The sequence below is a fragment of the Nesoenas mayeri genome (assembly GCF_963082525.1).
Source record: "Nesoenas mayeri genome assembly, chromosome: 8".
NCBI classification, from domain to species: Eukaryota; Metazoa; Chordata; class Aves; order Columbiformes; family Columbidae; genus Nesoenas; species Nesoenas mayeri.
In genome coordinates this window covers 33,453,320-33,478,904 of record NC_137554.1, presented here as the reverse complement: position 1 = coordinate 33,478,904, position 25,585 = coordinate 33,453,320, and the positions used below count along the sequence as shown (strand labels likewise).

Here is a 25,585-nt window from a genome sequence, read left to right as displayed (position 1 = left end):
GCCTCCACTTTCTGTCTGCCTCTCACCCACCTCGTCGCTCAGACCCATCATCGTTTCAGTATTTCATCCCTAGGCATTACGGGGCAAGGATGCCGGGATGATCCACTCCCAGCCATCAAAAGTAAGAAACAGGCAGCAAAATCTTGCAAAAAGATCTGCTAATTTTGCCCTTGCATGGCTCACGCCATCCAGCCTGGGCTGGGCTTCTGCAGAGAGAGCAAGCGGGAGGAAGAGCATGTAGGGCCAGCAGGAAGGAAGGCGGGCAGTGAAGCAATCCCCCCGCCACAGCCCGCTGCTGCTTCACCCCCAGGACGTTAGCTGCAGGTCCCCCAAGGGCTCTGACAGCCTTTTCCCCTCTTGCAGGGAGGGTGACAGTGCAGTGAGGGGGCAATGTTCCTTCCCTTCAAGCATTCGACCACGATTTAATTACCACGATTTAATTGGAAATGACAGTAATTCCTCTTTTTTTTTTTTAAAAAAAAAAAGAAGTTGTTATCACAGCCATGTGCACAAATAGTTCAAAAGCCAATGGAGTTGATGTGCATTACGGTTTACACGCTGTGATCCACCGAGCATGTGTCTATATTGATATTTAGTTATATAACCATAGCACTGTGCTGCTGACCATGGCCAACACCATACCCACAGCACAGAGCGGGTGAACGGGAATGGCACCACAGGTGTTTTCTTGTCTTTAATTTCTATGATTTTTAAGAGTTATTACCTATGTAAACAGGGTCTTTTAGAGCATCCCTTGCTTTTTTAAAACATCCCCCCAAAAGCTTAGCTGATAAACAGCCCCATACCCACCAGCCTAGCAGCCAACGCTTGTTTTTAGACTTTGAGTGGCATATCTCCCTGGGTGAAAGAAGGGAGCCCTTTCTCAGGCTCTGACCTGGGGGGTGTATGAGCCCATCCTGGGCACTGGGACAAGGTATGGGGCAGGCTGTGGCTGCTGAGTGTTTATCTGGGGTTGGGTGATCATGGTTGCACAGCTGGTTTAACCCCTGTCCCCTGTCCTGCTGCCATCCCGGCAAGAGCTGATAGCTCACCCACTGCTTATCTCTCCTTGTCACCTCCCTCCTTCATCACTGGGACAATTCTCCTTTCACCTCCCCCTTCTGTCTTTTTGTTTTCTTTCTTCAGTTAAAACGTCTTTCATGGCCATGTGGCCATCCTCAACATGAGGGTTTCAAACCGCTGCCTACATATGTATTTAATATATAGCTCTATAGTCTGTAGCAAGGCCTGGGTGAGTGCCAATGCCACCTGCTCTGCAGTGGAATGGCCAACAGACGTCACTGCTGAGGGACCCTGGGAGCTGCTGTGCTGGGACAAGCTCCAGGGTCATGTCCCCACCTGGGTCACTCCATGTAGCTGGTGCTGGTGCATCCTCCTTCCAGCACCTTCCTCTCCCGAGCATCTGGACTTTGCTGCTGCTTGGCCACCAAGATGCAAAGGTCACAGAAGGCAGCAGATGCCATCTCTTTTTGGTTTTGTTTCCTTTTTTGAAGTAATTTTTGAAAGCACTTTCCACCCTTGTCTTCCAATGGAAAATATTGTTCATTTCCCATCAGATTTTTGTTTCGATTGTGTTGCATTGCAAGTGGCAATGAGCACCACTCCATGGATTCATATATATGGGGGAAAAAACCCAAACTAACCTGTTTTCTTATTTATTTATATGAAACAAAGGAGAAAGTTGGGAAAACCAATCTGGTTTCAGTAAACTGAAGTGACCAGCACAGGGGGATGCGATAACCTGTGTGTTGTGGGTGGCGATGACCTCGGCTGGGACAGGACTTGGCATTCACCTCTCACCACTTTCGGCATCACTGGTGGCATCACAAGGCGATGAGGGGTTTGGTCTGTCTCCTACTGTGGGACATTTTCTGGTGAATGTTTCCTTACAAACTGGAAATAGGTGCATTTAAAGGGATTTTGTTCACCTATGTTTCTGGTGTGTTCCAGGAGCCTGGTGACATACAGGTTCCTGGTGACACAAAATGCCATTTAACATTGCATGGGTGGTATTAGGGAGTGAGAACAGACGGGAAGTGTCATTGAGGTAAAACTGAATTAAAAAAAAGAGAAGATGAGAGGGATATGTATGTCTGAGACAAAAACCCAAGAAACATAAAAGCAAAATCACCCCAAATTTGGGCAGCTTTTACTTTTAAGTCTCATTATCTGATTCTAATTACTGCCTTTCTGGCAAAGCCATGTTGAGGGCAGCCTGCACTGGCACCCCTGCCTGAGAACGCCACAGGAGCCAAGAGCAAGTACCCGCTTCATTAGGGGCATTCCCACGTTATTGAATTAAATATGCTCATAGAAAAGACAGGACCCAAACATTCCCACCCTGGCAGACGATGAGAAAGCTTCACCTCTTTGCTCTTACAGGCCAGTGACAACAAGAGGGAGTAATTTATGGCTCTTTGGGACCACTCGATAAGCTCCTCATCCCGGGGCTCATCCCCAGCGTTCCCACCGCCACACAAAGGCTGTAGCCAGCCAGCAGTGCCCAGGGGACACGGCGCTGTCACAGACGGCGAGGGGATGAGCAGTGAGCGGGATTCCCTTTCTCTTCCCAGCTTTTTTCTTGCTCTCTGCTCCTCCTGCTTTCCCTTTCATCTTATTTCTTGCTCTCTGTTGTTTTGTTTGTTTGTTTCAGTTTCCACCTGAAAATCGGTGCTGGGAGAGCTGGGAGAACTCTGTGGTTCAGCAGAGCTGCGGGTGGATGGAAGAAGATGCAGATGCTCCGAGACCCCTGATGGGGATGCAGGAAACCTCCCATGGTGGGGTCTGGTAGGGACTTTCAAACTTGTCCCCCCTGGTAGACGTTCCTTTTCCCCTGCTCTTGGAGCTATTCTCAGCTGCCCCGGTGACCTTTCCGGGGAACAATTTAACTATTGTGTTTTGGTGAAGCCCAGCCTCTATTTTTACACTCTGTTTTGCTGATGCGGGCACAAGGAGCGAGACGGGAATCCAGCAGGAAAAGGGAGGGAGTGCCTGGAGCGTGGTTAAAACTGCCCCAGCACTTTGATGTGCCGGGGCCGATCCTGGCCAGCAGCACACGGTGGGGCTGGGGGCTTCGCTCCCTGCCCATCCCTCCAGTAAATCCCACCCCAGCTTAATGCAGCTGTGCCAGGGTGAGAATAAGTCCTGCAGCAAAGGGCTTTTGGGAAAGAGGCCAGGAAAGCCACAGCAGTACTGTGCTTCTCGGTGTGTGCACGGTGCAAAATGAAAGGCAGCTTTCTGCTGGCATCCCCTGGCTTAAGGGATGCTGGAAACAAGGGGAGGAGGTGACCAGCTGACTGGACTGGGAGAGGATCAGAGACATGCCCAAGGTTGTTCTGGAATGCTGTGGCAGAGCATCCTGGGTTGCATCACGTGAAATGAGCAAGTTGACAGCAGAGGTGAGGTGTGTCGTCGTGTGAGGTGCCATCAAGCTGTAGTCCTCCCTGATGTGGCACACTGATGCAGGTTCGGGGGTCTGAGTGGCTCCAAAATGCCCTGGGCTGCCAAGTGTCACAGCCTGGAGAATGGCTGAGGGAGTGTGGCTGCACATGTGCCCTGTTCACCCTGCATCCATTGCGGGGAACACCAGCCTGTCTGACCTCAGAGGTTTGGCAGGGGAGATGGCCAAGCCATGGGGAAGGGAGTGGGGCCAGTCCTGCCCTGCAGCTGTCCTGCAGCTGTCCTGCAGCTGTCCTGCTTCCACCACTGTCCCCACCCATGACACAGCCTCTGGGGCAAGGGCAGCATCCCAAAACCAGAGGCAAGGTCCTCCTGCATGTCCAAAGGGCCCAGCCATCACCTCACCCACTGCTCATCTAAGGCTGCCTGGGGGAACATATGAGCAAGGGGAGGCTTTGCAGCACCTGGCCCATCTCCAGAGCACTTCACTTTTGCCCTGCTGGCAATGCATCCCTTCACACGCTGCTGGAGCTGAAATAAAACATGTCAACACCTCCCTCATTGTGTGTCATTCAACCATCCAGCAACACAGCATCACTGCTCTGAGCACCCAGTCTTCCTTGTCCCTGGGAATGGTGTTGAAAAGGGAGCTGGAGGATGGAGGGGGTGGCCAATGGGGTGGCCAGAGTTGATTAGCAGCATGCTGCTGTGGGATGCTGCTTGGGGTTGGGAGGGCTCTGTTTGGGCTTGGTGGGCATTCAGGTGGTGAACTGGTGCTCTGCAGGTGCTGGGCCAGGGAGCAGGTGAGGAACAAGCCTGACTATGGGTCCAGTGTGGAGTGATGTTAGCATGAGCACGGACACTTGTGTGCACAAGGAGTCACAAACATACTCTCCACAAATTCCTGTCCATGCACAAGCTCATGCACATGACAGGGAAGTGAGCACGCTGACTTGCTCACAAATGCCCAGCCCATGTGCTCTCTCTTACCTGTGTGATGGTGGACAGACATGTTCACAAATGCACTCACTCATTTTTGCACGTTCTGCACCTGTGGTCATGTCTGTGGACGCATCTTTGAGGACATACTCCTAAATACACATATCTGGATGGATGTGAACATGCAATCCTGCTTGTCTGTTCAAGACACCCAAGCCCATGGTTACATGTGTGTGTCCCCTGCCCCTTGTACACTGTCCCATTGATTGTCCCTGCTATATAAAAAGCCAGGGTGGTTTGGCTTTTGGTTGCATCAACAGAACTCACTTGCAAGTTGCTCCCTGCCTTGTCCGAGCAAACTGAGCTGCTTTTTTCCCTTCTTCTAGGTCAGGCAGAACCAAACCGTCCCAAGCAGGTACCAGATGCGTTTCTCAGAGTGTTTTGTAGGGTGGCAGGAACGGTTGAGCTTGTCCAGCATGCCAGAAGTGACATCCGTTGCTTCTATCTCAGCAGGCACTGGGTGGGAGGGCTGTTTGCCTGGTCCCCAGCAGCCACCACCCTCCAGCTGGCTCTGTCCCCGTCCCGAGCTGCCCCTCTCTATCTCGCCATGTGAAGGCACTGCGGCTGCAGATAAAGTCCTTCCAGCCACACACCCGCACGGCCCTCTGGGCAGGCAGCAGGAACAATGGTGTGTGCAGGAGCATGGTTTGTCCCCTCCAATGGCAGTGTGGTCCTGAGGATGGTGACATTCACAGAATCCCAGAATGTCAGGGGTTGGAAGGGACCTGGAAAGCTCATCCAGTGCAATCCCCCCATGGAGCAGGAACACCCAGATGAGGTTACACAGGAAGGTGTCCAGGTGGGTTGGAATGTCTGCACAGAAGAAGACTCCATAACCCTCTGAGCAGCCTGGGCCAGGCTCTGCCACCCTCACTGGGAACAAGTTTCTTCTCAAATTAAAGAGGAACCTCTTGTGTTCCAATTTGAACCCATTGCCCCTTGTCCTGTCACTGGTTGTCGCTGAGAAGAGCCTGGCTCCATCCTCCTGAGACTCACCCTTTATATATCTGTAAACATGAATGAGTCCCCCCTCAGACTCCTCCAGCTCCAGAGCCCCAGCTCCCTCAGCCTTTCCTCACACGGGAGATGCTCCACTCCCTTCAGTATCTTGGTGGCTGCGCTGGACTCTCTCCAGCAGTTCCCAAAGGATGGTGACATCCATCGCCACCTTCCTGCATGCCCGAGCCTGCTCTCCAGTAGCTCTCAGCACACGTGTCCGCAGTGCTGTTGCCTGACGGTGGTCCTGGCCGGCGTGTCCCGCACAGGTGACACGGGGGTCCCGTCCTCGCCCCGTCCCTGAGCCCACGCGGCCGCCGGCGCTCCCCAGGCAGCCGCCTCCGGGCGAGCGCCGCCTTTGAACAAGTCTCGGGGAACCTCTTGTCGCAGATAACCGGCAGATCAAAGCCGACCGCAGCACCAGCGCTTCCTGCCAGCGCGGAGCCGCCCGAGCCGGAGCCGGAGCCGGCGGGGCCGCCGCCGCCCCCCCGCCCGCCACCGCGGGCCCGCAGCCCGCCCGTGGCCGCCAGGGGGCGCCGTCCGCGGGCCCGCCCCGCCCACGATCCCCGCGGGAGCGCAGCGGGGGGGTGAGGGAACGGGATTTGGTGAGAGGGTTTGGTGTTGGCCAGGGGTTTTCATAATAAAGTAGATTAAAAGCTGTCTTTTCCCTCTACTCCTTTCCTTTCCTTTCCTTTCCTTTCCTTTCCTTTCCTTTCCTTTCCTTTCCTTTCCTTTCCTTTCCTTTCCTTTCCTTTCCTTTCCTTTCCTTTCCTTTCCTTTCCTTTCCTTTCCTTTCCTTTCCTTTCCTTTCCTTTCCTTTCCTTTCCTCTCCCCTTTCCCCTTCCCTCTCCCTCTCCCTCTCCCTCTCCCTCTCCCTCTCCCTCTCCCTCTCCCTCTCCCTCTCCCTCTCCCTCTCCCTTTCCTTCTTTCCCCTTCCCCTTTCCCTCTCCTCTCCCCCTGTTCCCCACTTTCTCCCTTCTCTCCTTCCCCCCCGCCCCTTCCAGCTCTCCAGATCTGCTCTTTCTGAACACTGCACCTACTTTCCTGCAGAGTTCGGTATTTTGGGCTAGCAGGGCATAGAGAAAGTTTGGGGCAGCTGGTGTTCCCCCCAGCTCAGCCAGGCTCTAGAGGTCTCAGTGCTGCCCTGCAGGTCCCCACTCCCTGGAAGGTGGGGACAACAGGCCACCAGCATATGGTCACCAGCTCTCTGTTGGCTCTGCCAGGGGAGCACAGGCTGCCGAGTCCCCCAGGATTTCGGCAGGGGTAAAGTGACCCTGCAATGAATCGCGCTTCCCAGTGGGACTGCTGGTGGCTGTGCCAATGCCCTGCTATTTATTGAGACTTAATTAATAGCCCACTCAGTCCTGGAAACTGCCTCTTCTCTTCAGTCCCAGGCAAAGGCATCTCTCAGGGGTCTTCACCTTTTGTCCTCTAAACCTCTTCAGGGCTGGATTCAAGGGCAGGCTGCTCTCAGCTGCCGCAGCACCACGGCATGGCTCAGCATTGTTCAGCCCTCTCCAATCCATCCCACTCCTCTCGTGGGAGCCCTGGCTCCCTGTCCCCATCTCACAGCACTCAGATGGGGGCTGGCAGGGGCTGGCAGGCTCCAAGACTTCATGAATGGGTCAAAGGTCCAAAACCACTTCCCCAAAAGCAATGTACCCTGAGAAATGCCTCTTTCACCCCTTGGACTCACATGAAATCCCTCTGGCCTTTCCATGTCCCTGCCACCTCCTTCCCCAGCAACAGAAGCCACTGCAGTGCAGTGCAAAGCAGAAGATGACGTGATTTCTCCCATCTCCTCTGCTACCTGCATCTGTTTGCTTGGGTGGCAGCCAGAAAAGTGACTTCATACATTTGTTTTTTTTTTTTTCCCTTTTCTTTATTTCTTGCTTTATTTCTGGACTAGCCAAACGCTCTTGCCTGTTGCAGAATTGAGGGCGAAGCATCCAGGCCAAATCCTGCCCCTGTGTTATGGTAATTGCAGCTGCCACCCAGCAGATGCAGGTTGCTGAAATAATAAGGCTGTTTAACAGGCACGGAGGGGGAGAGGGGAGCTTTTGTTTGGCACTTGCTGCGGTTAGAGTACCCTTGTAAAGCAACAACTGGAGCTCGTTGAAAAGAAGTGGAGGTTATTAGATGCATTTCACTTGCTGCTGATGGCCTTGTTATTTCTTTCCCTTCAGATGCCAGGAAAAAATCTGTGATGATGAGAAGGAAGAGGAGAGAGATGCCACCTAAAAACATGCTGCTTTTGCTGATGAGTGTGGGAATAAATAGGGCTGGTTAAAGGACGCTCAGGCTGATCTCCTGCATTAGAGGTGCTTCTCACTGCTCACGGCCCTTCCTTTTTCCCAGTGAGGCTGTGGGGTCTGGAGGAAGGAAAGCACCTTCCTCAGATGATGCTGAGCATGGGGGTCCTGCTGAAATCAGGGTCTCCTCTACCCCTTGAGGACCCAGAGGGCCATGCAGGGGTGTCTTCCTCATGGGACATGGGCTTCCCTGATGCTTCTCTGCTTTCTAGGAGGCTGGGTCCTGCCTGTTGCAAGATAGCAAGGCCAAGCAGGACTTAAGGGAGCACTTAGTTGCACTCAGAGCTGTCAAAACACAGGGCATGTCACCAGCAAAGGCAGCTCAGAATTTGTCAGGGCTTTGAGGGCAATGGGTTGCTGATGGGGATGAAAGAAAATTGAGTGACTGTGGGAGCTGGGGTGACACAAAATCTCATCTTTGAGGGTTATAATCACACTTTGAAATGTTGCAGTTTTGGATAGGAAAATGATGAAAGGTGAGTCTGGCTGCCATGGGGGTTTTATCTTTCTCCAAGTGAGGACAAGAAAATTATTAGATGGGTTGGGAGCCTGTCCATCTATCCCTCTATCTACTTATCTACGCCTCTGTCTCAATGCATCTCTCACCAGCCCTATCTTTGCTCTGAAAAAGCCCCAGTGATCCCCTTCAGAAGCCAGGAATAAAATCAATATATTCCCTCTCCAATTCAGGTAGCTCCCTATAAATCTTCCCAGCTTCAGTTTGGTCTCCTAGGACTCCCGAATCAGTTGGGAACCTATTTAATCAGCCGAGACGATCAGCGCTGTTTGCTACCGAAAAGCCCTTTGAACTCTTTGTCTCTTGGTTGAATGATGCTCGTGTCCCCCGAGGGTTTAGCCAGCCTGGCCCATTCTGCGTGACAAGTCTCAAGTTAATAAGGCCGGGTGCTGGCAGCACCCACCAAAGCCCAGCTGTGAGCCCAGGGTGCTGGGAAGAGCCGCAGCCCCTCTGCTAAGCCCTTATCGCTGCATCTTCCCGCGGCCCCTCGCTTGGCTCGCTGCAGAGCTCCATAAAACCACACCACATTGAAGCCCAGCATGAAGAGCATCCAAGCTGGTGCCAGGGGAAGAGAATTATAGCTCCTTTTGGGGAGGCTTGGCAAGGGCTGGAGGGGGAGTGTGATATCACAGCTTTCCCCCATCCTAGGGGCGCAGGCTTGGTTTTTAGCGTATTTTATTGAATTTTAGGTTTTAGCCGATCAGGAATCAGCACCACATTTATATCTGTGCTAAGGGATGGTTGTTTCTGGAAGAAATTTTCAATGCCCTTTGGGGAAGGGGGCTCAGCATTGCTCAGAATCCAACCTCCAGGTAAATCCAGAGCTCTCCAAATCAGCAGGGCTCCTTCCACTGGCTTGGACCTGTTTTTAAGCAGGGAAATGCTGAAGTGTGAGCTTCTGGCTTCTCTTCTAGGCCATGTTGAAGTTGTTCTGGAGGTGGCTGCTACCTGCTTCCCAACTCGGTGAGAAACAGCCAGGTCCTCACCCCATCTCCATCCAGCTTTGGCCCAAGGGGTCACTGTTTCCCCTTCCAAAGGCGGCTGCTCTCCATAAACCACAACTTAGCATGGACCACCATCAAGAAAGGCAAAGCAGCCTAATCTACAAGCATATTAGGGTGTTGGAAAACAATAATCCAAGAAGGAAACACATTATCTGGCCTTGTTACTTTACAAAGTAATTTAAATTAATTTTTCCCTAGAGTGGTTAGGGAGCACTGCAACTTGCCCTTGTCTATTCTCTCCAGCTAATGAAGCTTTACCAGCGACTGCTCGTGAATTCCTATTAAGACCTCATCTTAGAGGTTACAGGGCAAAGCAATTTCTGCTCCTGGGAAAGATGCCTATGAATTTCTAATTGTAAGTCCATGTTTGATAGGGATTAGCATCTGAAAGGGGTAGAGTGGTGGGTAGCAGAGAAAACATCATTTCAATTAGCAGAGAAAAAGCAACTTAACATCTGATTATAGTTTACACTTTTAATTTTCTCCTATTCTGGCATCTGGGGTAATTATTTCCTGAAACTCTCCACCCCAACCAAGCAAACCACCTCTTTCCTTCTCCTCCTCTTGGACATCTTGGTTGAGATTCAGATGGAAATGGTTGATGGGATGTCTTTTTTTTCTATTTCTTCTTCTCCCAGGCAATAGCCAGACTCACCGAATTTGGGGATGGAGTGGAGAATGCCGTACCAAGCCAGACTGGAATGAGACATGATGTTTCTGTTCACACCGAGGAGGTACAGGATGAGCGGGACGGGGTTTTGCTCCACAGCCAGGCTTGCGGTCAGGCTCACAGCCAGCAGCTCGGCTCCATGCCAGTGCCCAGCTCTCCAAGGAAGAGCCTTGATGCCTAAAGCTTTGCTCTACATTTGGAAATCACCTCCAATCACCCCTTTTCTTCTCACTCCATAAATGCAGGTGCCATTTGCTCTGTAGGGTCTTGTCCCTCATGCTAACCTGTGCTCCAGCTATTTTTTTCCTGGCTGCTTGGCCTCCTATTTCCTAATGATGATGCAATCAGTTTTGGATGGGAGATTCCTTGTGAAAAGGCTTGTTGTTATTTAAGGAAGATCATGAAATCTATCCTTAATTAAAGGAGAGAACCCTTCCACCAAGTTACACTGAAGCCTGAGATTATCATTATTATGGGTTTCCAATCTTTCCTGCCTCATGTCTTATCAGCAAATGCAGCTGGAGGCTTCAAAAACCCTCCCAGCTTGCTGCTGATTTTATGGGATGAAGATTAGAGATGATCGGATAGTAAATTATTCATGCTATTGGATATCGCCAGGCAGGAAGGAATATCCAGAGCGAAGTCAGCTCCCTTCTCCCTTTCTGAGCATCACATACTGGGATCCCGGCTATCTGCCACTCCAGCAAGGCAGCGGCGCTTTCCCCTGTTCTCAGAGATGATCAAGGGTGCAACATGCCCTCTGAACAGACTGTAAAGCCAAGGGGGAGTCACAGATGCAGCCTTATCCCCCAGCAATAAGGCAGACTGGAGGCAGGTGGATTTTCTTCTAATTTCAGGGATGTTTAGTTTGATTCCTCCCAGCCCAGGGTAAGGCTGGACAGATTGAATAGGTGTTTTCTCAGCTTAATTTCTCAAGGTTGTGGGACCTTAGGCTGATGGGAACATGCTGTCAGACCCCTGGTAGCTATTGACCCCGTAGGCAGAGGAGCAGCAAGCTCAGAGAGGACAAATCTTGGCAACTGTGTGCAAACAGGCAGCTGGATGGAGGAGAGAGACCGTTGCTGCCATTGGATGTACGGACCAGCAGCATCATCCATCAGGCTCCAGCACCCAAAGTTGGTGAGAACCCTGCCCAGAGACCTGTGCTAAAAGCCAACGGGTGTACAAACACCATCCAGAGGGTCTCATGAAATACGTGTGGGCCATAGTGATGGTACTGCGCAGATCTCAAGGGAAACGAAGGGAGAAGCATGGCCTTATTTGGTGCCTGACGGTGGTGCCATGTCTGGGCCACATCTCAGGTGGCTGGTGGGTACCAGCTCCCAGCAAGGTCCTGGCTGATGCTGCTGGAGCATCCAGGCTGCCCAGGAGGAGAAGGGGAAAATCCATAACCCCCCCAGATGAGGGTGCATCAGGGACCACACCAGCACTATCTAACCCACCTCTCCCTGCTGCTTGCTCCATCCTTGCAATTAGCATCAGCCCTGAGCAACTTGTGAATAAATGTCTAATAAAACACCAAGAGGTGTTTTTTTCTTGGACCTGTGTGCATGTGTGTGTGGGGGGAACAAATCCTGGGCCGGCAGGAGAGGACAGGGGGCCATGCCCCATAGCCACACCATTGACACTGGGGTTTTCATCAGCACAAAAATGAGCAAATATATTGCTGTTTAAAGGCTTTTAAAGAGTGGAAGTGAAGACACAGAGCTGTGATGGACGAAAAGCCTTTTTCTGCTGCTGTTTATCCACAGTGACGCTTTGGGTCAAGAAAATGCCCTTTTTATAGCAGCTGTAGCTCCTGGCTCTCCCCTGACAGCATCCGTCCCACGCTGGATTTAAAAACCACTGTCAATTGGAAATGAGAGAATTCTGGGGCAAGCAAGGGATATCTAGTTTGGATGGAAAATGTGAAAAGAAACAAGCAACTAAATAGTGGCTTTGTGGGGTTTCTTTAGTGTTTTGTTTTGCCTTTTTTATTTTTGGAGCAGCTATTGAAATGCAACAAATTCATTGTTGTTTCTTATTTGTTTTCCTAAGAAAAATGCAGTATTTTCTTTAGGGGCTGTTCAGGCTTGCGCTCTTCTATTTTCTTTATTTTGATGGATCTTTCTAAGAGAGGGAGAAGATGGAGAGGATGAAGGAGAGAAGGAAGAAGGGAGGAAGGAAGCGAAGGAGAAAGACAAATAACCTCCATAAAAACACAGAGCCCCACAACGTTTTTCGAAGAGGAACTGGCATCTGTGCTCGGAGCCCTATCACCCAGGAACACATTTTAGGCTCAGGAACGTGCTTTGAGCAAATGTTAATTTTGCCAAAAAAGACATATTTCTTGGGATGGGGCAGAGTGTGGGGGGGAAGCCAATTTTTGGATGATATCAGTGTAAAGCCTGAAATTTCAAGACCTGCTTTGTGCAAGAGCTCTTGTCCAGGTAACTGCTGACATGAGTCCCCGGGAGAGAACTGAGCTGGATCTGGCTGCAGCTCCAGCTGGGTTTAACTAACTGCTGCCAAAGCGATCTGCCCCTTCTGTGCCTCAGTTTCCCTCACCTGTAAAATGGACCTGTGGGGCTTTACCTCATCATGACTGGATGATGCTGAAAGCACCAATGTGAGACACAGCAAGATTTCCAGCATGCTGCCATTGAAACACCTAGCTTCTCAGCTCTGCAGCTCCCAAGCCATGGCCAGTGTGGCAAATGGAGAAGCCAGATTGCAAATGATTTGCCAAAATGTCAGGCTTTGACCTTGCAACAAGGCTGCTGTCATGACAGTGACTTGCTATTTCTTGGCCCCCCCAGGCTGGACCCAGTGATATGCAACTAAGCAGGTGCCATAGGCACTTTGGGCCACAATAGCACATACCTTCCTAATAGCTGCCTGGGCTAAAGGACATGCATTGGCGCACAGAGGAGATTTGAGATAAGGAAACGAGGGATTCCTTGGCCTCATTAGCAAGCTCAGAACCATTAAATTTCCTTAAATTTCTTATAAATGTAGGAATATGCAAGAGTAAAGTGTTATTTGCTCCTCAGAAGGGAGCCGACAGCAAGGCTCTTGTCTGGAAGGCAGAGCAGCCCTGCCTGCATCGTGGGGGCTGGTCTCCCCCCAACGCATTCTAGGGTACAGGTGGATCCCTGAAGCATCCCTATCCTTGAAAAATCAGCCCTGGAGCTACTCTGGGCAGAGCCCCTGGGTGATAAAACAACCCAGAGTACGTGTGGAGAAGGATGAGGAGGAATCCCATGAGCAACCTGCCTCAGGCATGACGGGGCAATGAACAGCAATAGCAAAAAGATGTCTCAGACCTTGAATATCCCAAGGGCAGCAGCAGGATGGGCTTCTCTAGGACTCCTGCTCTAAACAGCATGGGGTTTTTTTGATGGGTTTTTGCTAAGAGACACGCAACAAGCAGGCAGCAAAGATCATGAGCTCTGCGTGCTTTGCCAGACAGTGTGGAAGCAAGTCATGGGGAACTCAAAGTTCACTCTCATTTTTATTTCTTTGTAAGCCACTCTTTTTTATTTCCCTGGAACAGGTTTAGATTGTTTTTATAGAGCCTTATTATGGGTTGGTCCCTGTGGTGCTACTTCCTTGCTGGGTGCAGTGGGAGAGTCCCCACCGCAAGGAGTTTGTCAGCCAAAACTAGCAGGGTTGGGAATGGGATTATCCCGTGTTGCAGGTGAGGATTTGGCCATGGAAGAGAATTTGGGAGAGAGCCACGAACTGGCCTTCAGTCTTGTACAGCTCAAGCCAGCTCCAGCTTGTTTTCAGGATAAATGATGTTATTTTAGATCCAGGAGGGATGAAGGGGGGAAATCCTGCACCTGTGGCTCTGTATTCTCAAGGATACTGCATGTTCCTGACCGTGGGTCCCTTGTGGGTGCCTGTGTGGGGACCCAGCACTCAGGTGGGGTCACTGGGGGGGCAACACCACCAGACCCAGAGGCCAGGAGCTCAAATGCTGCCAAGGGGGATGCTCAGCAGCCCCGTGGGTCTGGCCTTATAGGGATGCTGTGACACGGTGAGAAAAGTGACAATAAACATACTGGCTCACAGTTTTAAAATTTCTTTCTGGGGTAACTGAAGTCGCCTAGAGGTGAATTCAAATATTTATTCTTGCTGTGGGGTGGGTTTGTCAGCTCTCCTTACCTGCCATGGGCTGGGAAGCTGCTTAATTCAGTGCCTACAACCTTCCTCATCCTGCAGCGTCTGTGCAGCTGATGTGAAGGGCCCGCCAGCCTTGCTGCATTTTGGGTGTTTCTACCTCTTTTGGCATTGAAGAAATTTTGGAAACAGCCCTGAAGGCTCAATAAAATGAATGTTATGTTTGCTCTTTTTAACAGTCTGAACAAGGCATGGGAGGTGGGAGGCACTCTGGCTTATTAAATGGGTGTTTATAAGCCACAAATGTGTTTTGCTGTGTTTTTAATGACACTGTCTGGGAAACAAACAAATGCACAAACAAAAGATAAGAGCAATTATTTGGGGCTGTGCCAGGCAGCTCCTCACAGCCCCAGGACCCAGGTGGTAAGGGATGCCAGAGCTGGGCCATTACTAGACCCCCACTCTCCTGCTGCAGGGAAGGGGACTTGGGGACACCCAGGTCCTCTTCAGCCACGTTCCCCAAGTGCTGCAGCCACACTGGTGAAGGGATTTACCCACCTGGGTGTCGTTTCTTCCTCCTGGGCTGATGCAAATATTTAATGGCTTCAACCCCTTCCACGCCCTAAGGGGACTGTCAGGTTCAAGTCACCATGCCCCAGCCTCCGTGGGAGAAAGAAAGAAGCACCTCCTTCCACCCCTTCCTGCAAGAGGATTTGAATAACCAGGTATGAGCATCAGCCTCCCTCGTTAACGCGTTTGATAATTGACCAAGCGCTCATTCCTGTGGGAGGGCGGCGTGCCCAGGCGCAGCGCCCGGCTGCTCCTGCGTGTCCCCTGCCTGCCGCCATGCCTGCCCGCTGCCTCCTCTGCCTGCTCCTGGGGCTGCTCCTGGCGCCCGAGCCTGCCTGCTGCCAGCAAGGTGAGTGCAGGCAGCTGCCTGACCTCCCGGGGAAACTGAGGCAAGGGGAGGGCAGGAAGGTGTGCTGAGCTCCGGCTAGGAGGGAGCTGCTCGGTGGGGTGGCTTTGGGGACAAGGGACAACTGCAAAAAAGCTTCTTGGGAAGAGAAAAACCATCCCAGCTCCTGCCTGAGGTTTAGCTCTAACTTCACATCAGCAGGTGATGGGGATGGGTGGGTTGGGAGGTCTTGCTGGAGCTGGGACACGGGGACTTTCTACCTGTGTTCTCGAAGGCTGAAACTGCCGCTTGAGGTTTGTTTCTCCTGATTACACAGAGATAAAGCAGTTCTGATTTACCTCCAACAGGACTCTGCACTGAGATGAGTAATTCCTCTCCTCTCCTCTCCTCTCCTCTCCTCTCCTCTCCTCTCCTCTCCTCTCCTCTCCTCTCCTCTCCCTCTTCTTTCTTTTTCCCATTCTCATCCCTGGGCAAGTGTTGTGTTGGGTCACTCCCCGAGCTCACAAGTTTTCCTGTTAATCTGTAATTTTGATCATTGCTGAGGTGAAGGAGCAAATATTTTCCTCTGCAAATTGCCCTCCTGTTCCCTTCCTGAAGACTTCACAGAGAAACTTCCTATGGCCAGAGTATTATTTTTAGGAAATTCATGGAAGGACTTGTCTAACACTACAAATAATGAGGAGTAATTAAAACTCATCTGATGCTGCCAAAGTCCTGGAAAATTCCCTCCCTCTCTCTCCTCCTGATGTCCCGGCCCTGACCGCTCTTCCTGTATTTGTTTACCAACTTGCTGAGGATTTAACAGTCTGGGGTCTCCACTGTCAGCAGGATTGAAAGTTTTGCTGTTGCCTGGAAAGAGGTAAAAAAAAAGAGCTTTTAATGAGAATTCAGAGCCTGGCACAGCTTTCCTGGAGAGGAGAAGAGACAGGGGTCAGCGATGCTTTCCAAGCATACAGGGAAGACGCATCAAAAAGCAGATCTGTGTCTTCAAACCAGCCGTTGAGTATAGAAATGGGGTCACAGTACGTGCAAGGACTTACATTGGCACCAGCACTTCTCTTGGTCTCGTTTGTATCTGCAGATGCACAAACACACATCTGTCAGGGTGCAGAACCCACATAGGTTTGTTTGCCTTAGAAGATCTTGTTTAGGAGGGGAAAACTCATCATTGTTGTGAGGGGAAACAGAGAGGAGGTGGCAGAGTCTGAGGGACTGACTGCCCTGGGAGGGACATCCCTGGTAAAGCATTTTTCCAGGCTCTTGCCTCTGCCTTGTTCCCATTCCTCCTTTTTAAGCCCCACACAAGTTCTACACACCCACGGCAGTATTTCAGCCCCATGCAGAGGCATTTGCTGTTGCTCCTGCCATGCTCATCTCCCCTTGCAGTCAGGCTCCACATGGTCTCCCAAAGCCAGAACTGCTTGATTGTGGTTTGGTATTTTTCCTTTTGTCTTTGGATGCTCTGAAATCTGGTGGAAACAGCCATCTGAGTGAAGTTTTGCTTGCAAAAACACACAGTACCTCCTGAGCACGGCTGCTCAGAGGAGGTTTCCTACCACTTATCTTCTCACCTCCTTTGCTCGAAGATCCTGAGATGCAAATTGGGCGATTTCAGTCATCACTGGCTTCATTCCCCAGTTGATCTTGACCTCCCTTAACCCCAGCAGAAACCTCACTGAGGCTGGACCCAAACAACCCCTCCGAGGCTTAGGCTGGAAACCCTGGCTGCGGCAGGAAAAATGAACCACAACTAATAAATAAATCAGACTGAGATAACAGCCAAGGACAGAGCGAGGGAGGGAGCAAAGCAGCCAAAGCTCAGCAATAGGTGTGTTTGGGCCTGCCCCCCTGGTGCTGGTGGCAGCAGGAGCCGGAGCATCCCTGCCCATCAGGTGGGGCAGGAGGAAACCAAGCTCTGCTCTTCCTCACTGCCACCCCCTCCCAGTACCCCCACTAGCAGCTTGCTGGTACAATAGGAATTCGGCTGAAACACGCTCATACAAGAGGGAATTTCCGCCTGAATTCCTCCTGCTTGTGTTTTGGCCCTGGGACCTTGCAGTGAACACAGCAAGTGTCTCTGTGGGGAGGCGGGGGGGCTGAAAGCCATTCCTCGCGGCTGCTCTCCCAGCTGCTTGTCTGGGGGTGCCACTGGTTTTTGGACTGGCACGGGTGGTGAATGAGCTGGCCGGGCTGATTACACTTGTAAGGTGCAAAAAGAGCTTTTTAATTTAATTTAATTTTATTTTTCAAAATAAAAGCCTCTTGCAGTAAGGATTCAAGGAGCTGGAGGCCTTAACAAAGGACAGTCCCCCGCCTCAAAACCAGAGGAAGGAGATGAGAGCTGTCAGCAGCGGAGCTGCCTGTGGATGAGTAGTTTGCATACATGGAGCGCACAACCCACCTTTATTGCTGCTAGTAAAGATTATTTGCTGTTTATAGCAGAGATTTGTCTCCCGTGAGACAGATGAAGTGTGCAACTAGCGTGAAGCTCCTGAGTCAGACTGAAGTACCAATGAACTCGTCCTGGATCGCTCAGCCTCATGGCAGGGGCTGCGTCCAAGTGGTCCGAGGCTGATGCTGGGGCTGGCAGGGAGCATCTTCCACCTGTCACTCCAGAGTGACTTCATTTATGTGCAAGGGTAGGCTTTTCAATCAACAGAAATAAGAAAAGCCATGCCTGAATATATAGGAATTAAATCTCAGAGGGGTGTGTCTGCATCAACAAGATCTCCTTTCAGTGCTGATGCGACAACAATTAAGGATGGGTTTGACAATGTCTGAGTGCTCCGTTGTCCAAAGGCGGTGGGATTCAAGGGGCAGCCCTCCCAGCAAGGACTGGAACAAGGTTTCCTTTTCTCAGCCTTCTGCCCTTGAGTTTCTTCTGCATACAGAAATATGTCTTGCAGCCTCCCCACTTGTGGCCAGATAACTGCTTAGGTCTGGCTAGAGAAAAATGAAACTGTGGGTCTGTCCCCCGGGGGACACTGTGACCAGCTCCTGGCCCCCCGCCAGACCCGCCTGGCCTTTGTGCTGGAGGCTGTTGCTCTGAACGCTTCAACCTTCCATTTCCCGTCATAAATCAGTTCGCTGCTCTGGAAACTTGTTGAATGGTGCATTTTACCGAAATCCACGCCGGCAACCATTTGTTGTGAGAGTGAGAACCAAATTTTACACTGTGCCTGTTGTGAGGTCCTTATTTCACTGGGCAGGATTTGGAAAATAACCTGGGAACGATATCTGTGGCATCTGGGGATGGAGAATAAACAATTTGCTGAAACCCCTCTGCCTTCTTTCCCCTGCCACTTTGGGCAAACAACCTCTCACCCTCGCTCCCTGTCCCTTGGCCCTTTGTCCCCCTGTTCCAGAGTCATCTGCGCCCCTCTGCCTATATATATGTATATATATATGAGGTCCCAAAGCACTGCACTCCGCATGCAAACACCAGCAAAACTGCTATCATTTGCATTTTATTTCATTGCAATCACCAACATAAGGCTGCCTGGGTTAGCTGCAACTTGCTTTTCTCAGCTTTGTAGGACTGAGTTCTTGGCTGGAAGTTGCTGAAGCTGGACAGGAGAAGCTCAGCCAAGTGAACAAAGCTCAAAAATGTATTTCTAACACATGTCCTTTTTTCTTTCTGCAGCCCGGGGCAGCCTCCAGCCGTGGTCACAGGGCGTCATCGCAGTGATTGTGTTTCTAGTCCTGGTGGCCATCGCTTTCATGGTCAATAAGTTCTGGTGTAAGGAGAAAGTGTAAGTGTGGGAGCCTTGGGAGTTGCTTCAGTTTGGACTTAGCTGCCTCTCACGGGTCACTTCCAACCACCTCTGTCCCCTGCCAGGGCTGGAAAAGCAGGATTGCTGCCAGGCAGGGAGAGCAAAGACTCCCTGTCCTGGTCTGCTTGTCCTCTTCTCGCTGTCATGCTCTCTGCTCCCTGTTACTTATTGCCAGGTGTGAGTTCAGAGAATCACAGAATCCCAGAATGTCAGGGGTTGGAAGGGCCCTGGAAAGCTCATCCAGTGCAATCCCCCCATGGAGCAGGAACACCCAGATGAGGTTACACAGGAAGGTGTCCAGGCGGGTTGGAATGTCTGCACAGAAGGAGACTCCACAACCCCCTGGGCAGCCTGGGCCAGGCTCTGCCACCCTCACTGGGATGAAGTTTCTTCTCAGATTTAAGTGGAACCTCTTGTGTTCCAGTTTGAACCCATTACCCCTTGTCCTATCATTGGTTGTCAGCGAGAAGAGCCTGGCTCCATCCTCCTGACACTCACCCTTTATATATCTGTAAACATTAATGAGGTCACCCCTCAGTGTCCTCTTGTCCAGCTCCAGAGCCCCAGCTCCCTCAGCCTTTCCTCACACGGGAGATGCTCCACTCCCTGCAGCATCTTGGTGGCTGCGCTGGACTCTCTCCAGCAGTTCCCTGTCCTGCTGGAACTGAGGGGCCACAGCTGGACACAAGATTCCAGGTGTGGTCTCCCCAGGGCAGAGCAGAGGGGCAGGAGAACCTCTCTGACCTACTGACCACCCCCCTTCTAATACACCCCCTTCTAGTATGTCCCCACTGCTCCCCATGCAAGGGCACCCCCAAACAGAGCACTCAGGTGCTACCGCAAGAATGACAGCAGAGCCGCAGCATCATGGCTGGTTTACACGGGTGTATGTTTTGAGGGGCTGACCCGAGCCTGGTTCCTCATAGATTTGGGGGTGCAGTTCTCAGGTGCCTTATGTCCATGGAAAATGTTTTATTTGCAAAGCAGATGGGGAAAAGTCAGCAGAAAGCACAGATAGGAGCTGGGAGAAGATGGAACCTGCAGCACAGGCAAACCAGGTGGCCTCATCCAGCAGAATAAAGTTGTACAGGGCTGGTCACCTCTTGCCCGCTGCTGGCCCAGCAAAGCCACAGGTGGCTGCTCCTGCTCAGCCGACCCAGGCTAACTGGTTAAGTTGCAGTAACTTGATCTTGAATCCGAGCCCGAAGTCAACAGAGGTTGAAGATCAAAAATACTCTGTAGACTGGTTCTCAGAGCTGGTGCTTTGGGCTTTGTATCCAAAGGTGCTGGACTCTTCTTGCATCTGCACATCTCTACGGCCTCTCCAAGCTGAGGAGGTGGGGGCTTGAGGTGTACCCCGATGCTTAGCAGGTTGAATTCTGCCCAAGATGCATTTCAAGGGAGCCCTTTGGGATGCATTCAGGGCTAATACATAATGCAATATGTATATATATATATGTGTGTGTGTATATCTATGTGTGTATATATATATCTTTATACTGTCTGATTTGCAGCTACACTTTTTGTTTCCCAAAGAAGAACCTTTGTCCTCAAACTGTGGGAACCTCCAGCCCACAGAGCAGGTGACATGACGGTGTTTCCTACCTCTGCCTGTGTCCAGCTGCCTCTTCCCAGCCCAGAGGCAGAGGATGCTGAGGAGGGCTTGAGGCGGGTTGGCAGCTTGTTTTAATTAATCTGGCCTCTCTTCAGAAGAGCCAGGAGCGAGGCTCAGCAGCCTGGCACACTGCCAGCTCTGCGCTGTCACTGTGACAGCAGCTATCAGCTTAAGCCACTGCCTGTTTATGCCATTTTGTTCCTCAAAAAGCCTCCCAAATCGCCCTTGAGCGAGTGCTGGAGGAGGCAGGGATGTGCACATGGGGAGAACCTGCACCCACCCACCATGGCTAAACCCTCCCAGTACCATTCAGCTCACAGGTTTGCTGCAGAGCTGAGCTTTTAGGCTCTGACTGAGGTTGAACACCCGATCCCTGCCCCACAGTTACTTCTGCGAGTGATCCAGACTCACATCTGAGAGGAAGCCCTGGGTTTTGCACAGACGGATGTGCATGTGTGTACCACTCCTGCTCCAGGGCTGTGGCTCCTATTTTGCAACAGATTACATAGAAAAGACTGGAAAAACCAGTTAGAGGGAGAAAACAATCCCCCATATTGACAAATGAGTCTTGCTGACTGCCAGCCTGGCACTGGCAGTACCAGCACTTGATGTCCAGGCACAGTCCCTGCAAACCTGCCATGAAGACGCCCATGTCCTGCTGGGAAGGGGGCTGAGACAGGTGTCCAAGGCCACGATCAAACATCCAGGTCCCTTATTGTCTTCGTGGTGTTGGAGCAGTTCCTTCCTCTGCACTGTCACTGTCATGAGCTGATCCCTGGCACAGCCCCTCTGTTGCTCTGTTTCAATTCCTCTCTCTTCTTCTTCTTCAGGGAGAACGTTGAGACAGTGGTGAGTGTTGAGGGCAAGCACGAGGCTGTCATGTCCAATGGCCACGAAGGGAAATACGTAACTACGGCAGCTGACTTCAGGTGAAGTACTTGCTCAGAACTTCGTCCTTGTGGCTTCTGGGCTCTACTCCATCCCCCTAGGGATGGCTTGGACATACAGAGCCACAGACTGTCCCACTCAGGGTCTTCCATGTCCCACATACCTGGTTTTGAGGCTTTTATCCTCTTCAAGAGCTAAGGAGAAGGTGGTGAGGGAGTATCCCCTCCTCCCCAGTCTCTCCATCCCTGCAACTGAGTCCTGTGGTCCATCCACCACCTCACAACCTGCTACCCCACATTTTTCTTATGTTACATCACTTTTTTCAAGTAGAGCAATCCACCAAAAGTGGCCATAGGTCACCATGCAGATGCTGACTGTCAAGACAGTCCTCACTAGAAATCAGAGCAATTCCCAGCCCAGGTTTGGCTGTCCTCCTGGCAGCGGGGCCCTTACCACCCTCCCCACCTTGCCCCTTGCTCAATGCACAGCTGGCACCAGCAAGTTCAGGGTACTGGCCGTGGCTTTGGGGATGCTGATCCTGCTGGGGGTGAGCTCACCGCTGTGCTTCTCCCTCCTGTCACAGGTCCAAAGAGAGCCAGCATGCCTACCAGAACGTCGTGGAGCCTGAGGAGAGGGTGATCACCACCGCCATGTAGCAGGTGTCCCAGATGACCGCCGTCTTTCCTCCTCTCACCCTGCTTCCTGCCGTTGTGATGAGCATTTTTGCACCAGCATCCCCCATGCACGGCAGCTCCCCAACTTCTCCACGGCTCCACCATCTCCTGACCTTTTACCTTCCCACCTGCAGGACATGCTCTTCTGCCCTGGGGGCTGGTGTTCATGCAGGTATCAGTACCCAGGAGAGGTCCAGAGGTGCCACTTCTGCCCGGTACTCACCTCAGCTGGTTGGTGAGACTGACATCCCCAGTCTCAGGGGGTGCTGACCCGCTCCAGACATGGAGGGGTCCCCACTGGGTGCCTGAGACCTCCTCGCATCCCCAGTCACCCTCCGGGGATGTGCTGATGGAAAACCTGTCCTCTTCTCCCCATTTCAGCCTCCTTTTTATGACCTACACCACGTGTTTTAATGGCAGAACGAACCTTCTCCCCTGTATATATTTTCCCTGTGAGCAATAAAGAGAATTGTCGCCCATAGGACAGCAAAGAGGGTCATTTTGCTAATCACCCAAAGGACTTTCTGGTATCTCACGATGCTCCCAGCCTTCGGGCAGTTCAGGAGGGGAAGAATATGAGGGGAAGGCAATGTGGGGGTGGGAAAGGTACTTAGACAGAGGTCAGCACCCTCATCTGCCCTGTAATTCCTCCTGGGTACAAACTGTCTCTTATTTCCTTGCTTAGATGAAGCCAAAAACACTTTTGCACATGCCTGTGTGTTAACAGGAGAGAAAAGGGAGAGGTTTTTTTGCTTGATGTTTGGACAACCCCAGAGCCATTAAGGTCCATATGAGGAGGTGAGCAAGCTGCAGTGACTGCAAATTGACGTGAGAGACCTGTAACACCTTGGCCTTCCCTGGGACATGGGTTGCCCAAGCAGCTTGCAGGATCCTGCACCTGAGCAGTGAGGAAAGGGTTAAGGGGCTCTGCAATCAAGGGCAGCACAAGGGTTGCAGGTGGAGCAGGACTAGGAGTTGTGGGATGGGGTTGATAAGAGGGGCATTTTTAGCAGTACTTGGGTTTGAGGTTGTGCTGTGCAAATGTAAGGGGAAAGATGTGACTGGAGAACAACAGGTCTCTGAGCTACCTCTTGCTTTCTGATGAGTATTGAGGCAAGGGAAAACATCAGACCTGCTGTGAAACAGCACCTGTGGTAGGTTTGGGTCTGTGGGAGCACTGGTCTGTGTTCAGGAGGTGCTTTGGAAAGCCATTTTTTAGACAGCGATGTCTGAAACAGGCAGCTGGGCTGTTGGGGCTGGGGGTGCTGCTTTGCCTTTCACTAGCAGAGCTCTTGCTCTGAGAGTTTCAACCCTGAATGGGCTTCCTTGCTGCAAGGGCTGTTCCTTGCTCCTCTGTGTTTGCTGGTGTCCTTAGAACCCCTGAGCCGGGAGAGGTGCTGCCTAGCATGCTGTGGGCAGAGGGCTTGCAAAATGCCCACTTTTCCTAAACCACCAAAACCTGCTTCAGTATTCCTTGAAGTGAAGCTGTAATAGTTTAGATGGGGAGCTCTGCCCAAAATGGGCCACTTCCCACTGCTGGGAGTCCTCTGGACTGGAGCTGGGGGCTGAAGCTGCTGTGCTTCCCACAGGTGAATGTGTTAACATCACTAGTGGGAGATGACATACAAATGGCATTAAAACAGGAGCCTTCCAGTAATAGGCCCACCCTGAAAGGCATCTCCCTGAAAAGCTTCACGTAGGCAAGCGTTTCGAAAATGCCCTCAAGTCTCAGCATTGAGAAATCACAGCTTCAGTTGAGAAATTGCATGGAGGTAGAAGAAAACAGGCAGAAGGGTTGGAGGGGTCAAGCCCTCTGGTGTGGAGACGTGATGGCTGTTGTCGTCAGCATCACAGCAGAGCTGGTCCCTTCTACCACCTTCCCTTAGGCAACTGAAGGCTGAGCCAGCCCCAGGCTGGATTCTGGATGTCCCCACTCATGCCCCCAATGGATGCTCCTTCCCAGACTTTTCTCTCGCAGGTGCTAAACATCATGCAGGTTTGGGAACAACAAGCGCCCCGGCGCTGGGTGGTAATGCTTGGCTCAGCAGGGTTTCGGGAGGATTAGTCATTGTGCCTTCCTGCCGTGTCAGCACTCAGGCTGGGGGTGTGGCGAGAGGAGGGGAACCCATTAATTTTTACCTCTTGGTTGCAAAAGGAGTTAGAAATAGCTTCCTTATCATGAGTAACAGTGGGATTTCATTCCCTGCCCTGTCCACACCCTGAATATGTGATGAACGCCCGGCTTGTTGCCTGGCAGTGTGGGTTTGGAAGGGAGCTGTGCTGGGGGCTCTGTGGGTCATTTTTCCTATGAGTCCCTCCTGTGTTTGTAGATGAGGCTTTACCACTGTGTGTTTTGGGCTAGCCCAAGGACCTTGGTGCTTGATCTTATCCCAGACAGGGCCCCTTCAAAGTTCACTTTCCTGGGGAAAACATCTTTTGCAAGAGCCAGTGTGTTACCTCCCTGGTGGTAACACCTCCATGCAGTCCATGATGCTATCCTGCCTCAGTTTCCCTTGTCCATCAAGCATGACCCGAGGATGTCTGTGTGAAGTTGGCTGCCTTCTTTTGAGCCATGCAGCCAGCTCGCGGCTGCTTCTTGGTGTGATCCTAAAAAGAACAAAAGGGAGCGAGCATAAATGAAATTTATTGTTGGAAAATCTTAATTAGATTTTAAGCCCCAAAGGGAGAAAAGTGAGGTATTATCTGACACAGCTAATGAGTGTTAAGGGTCCATTGTTATATTTCTTGTTTACCTTTCTGTGCTGGCTGATACAGCCCGGATCCTCGCCTGTACTGCCATAATTAGGATATCTCATCTCTTGCTGATAGGGTCGGGGATGCTGTTTAAAGCACAATGCTGTCTCATCCCTCCCCGGCAGAATGAGTGTGATCGGGAAGGCAACTTCTGGCATCCCAGTGCTCATGCCTGCTGTGTTAACGCTGTGGGATGGGGGATGTCCTTCAGAGCCAGGGCTGGACCTGATGGACCCCAAGTGATGAGGACCTCCACCAGCCTCAGTGACCTCTCCAAAGGGCCCCAAACCAACGTCCCAAATCCTCCCCATCACCCTTCTCCACACAGCACAGGGCCTGTCCTTCAGAAGATACCTCATGCCTACTGATGAAGGTGAAGGACACTTGTGGGTGACCCATCCTACCTCATGGTCTGTAACAATGGTGTCTATGAAGCTTGGGATTCAGGAAGACATTCAGACTTGGGACCTGCTGTAGACCAGATAATCTCCTTTGGGGCAGAAGATACTCAGGGTGGTTTTGTTGTGTCACCACCCTGTGTTACAGAATGTATCACAGTTGTCCTTTGGCCAAGGAGAGTGCAACTCAGCCCTTGGATCCTCAGATATGGGACATCTTGTTGAAAGCTGCCTTTATCCTGACACTTCCCCGATCTTCTTGAAGTTAGTGAGGCACTTTAGCCGTGTAGATTTAAGATGTTCCTGCTCCAGCTGTGACCACAAGCCTGGAGAAGCTTGGGTAGGTGGACATATAACCCATTCTTTGGATGTCCAGAAACAACCCAATGGCCATCACTGCATTAATCCACCGGCAAAGGTGGACAAGCACTGCCTGGCCCTGAAGATATGTGAGTTATTCCAAGGTGGTTTAATTAAAGACTTGCCATTCGCAGATAAATCGGTGCCAAAAGGACCACCAGATC

The 25,585-nt window shown here is 51.5% G+C and overlaps 1 protein-coding gene across 1 annotated transcript; it reads left to right on the top strand.

The window, feature by feature from the left end:
* Positions 1–14,889: 14,889 nt before the first annotated feature.
* On the top strand, positions 14,890–21,891 carry PDZK1IP1 (PDZK1 interacting protein 1; the record flags this gene model as incomplete). The annotated part of the gene is made up of 4 exons (XM_080348596.1): positions 14,890–14,962; positions 18,603–18,711; positions 21,178–21,276; positions 21,819–21,891. 4 exons carry the CDS (start codon positions 14,890–14,892, stop codon positions 21,889–21,891), a joined length of 354 nt encoding a protein of 117 aa, XP_080204722.1.
* Between the last annotated feature and the right edge of the window lie 3,694 nt (positions 21,892–25,585).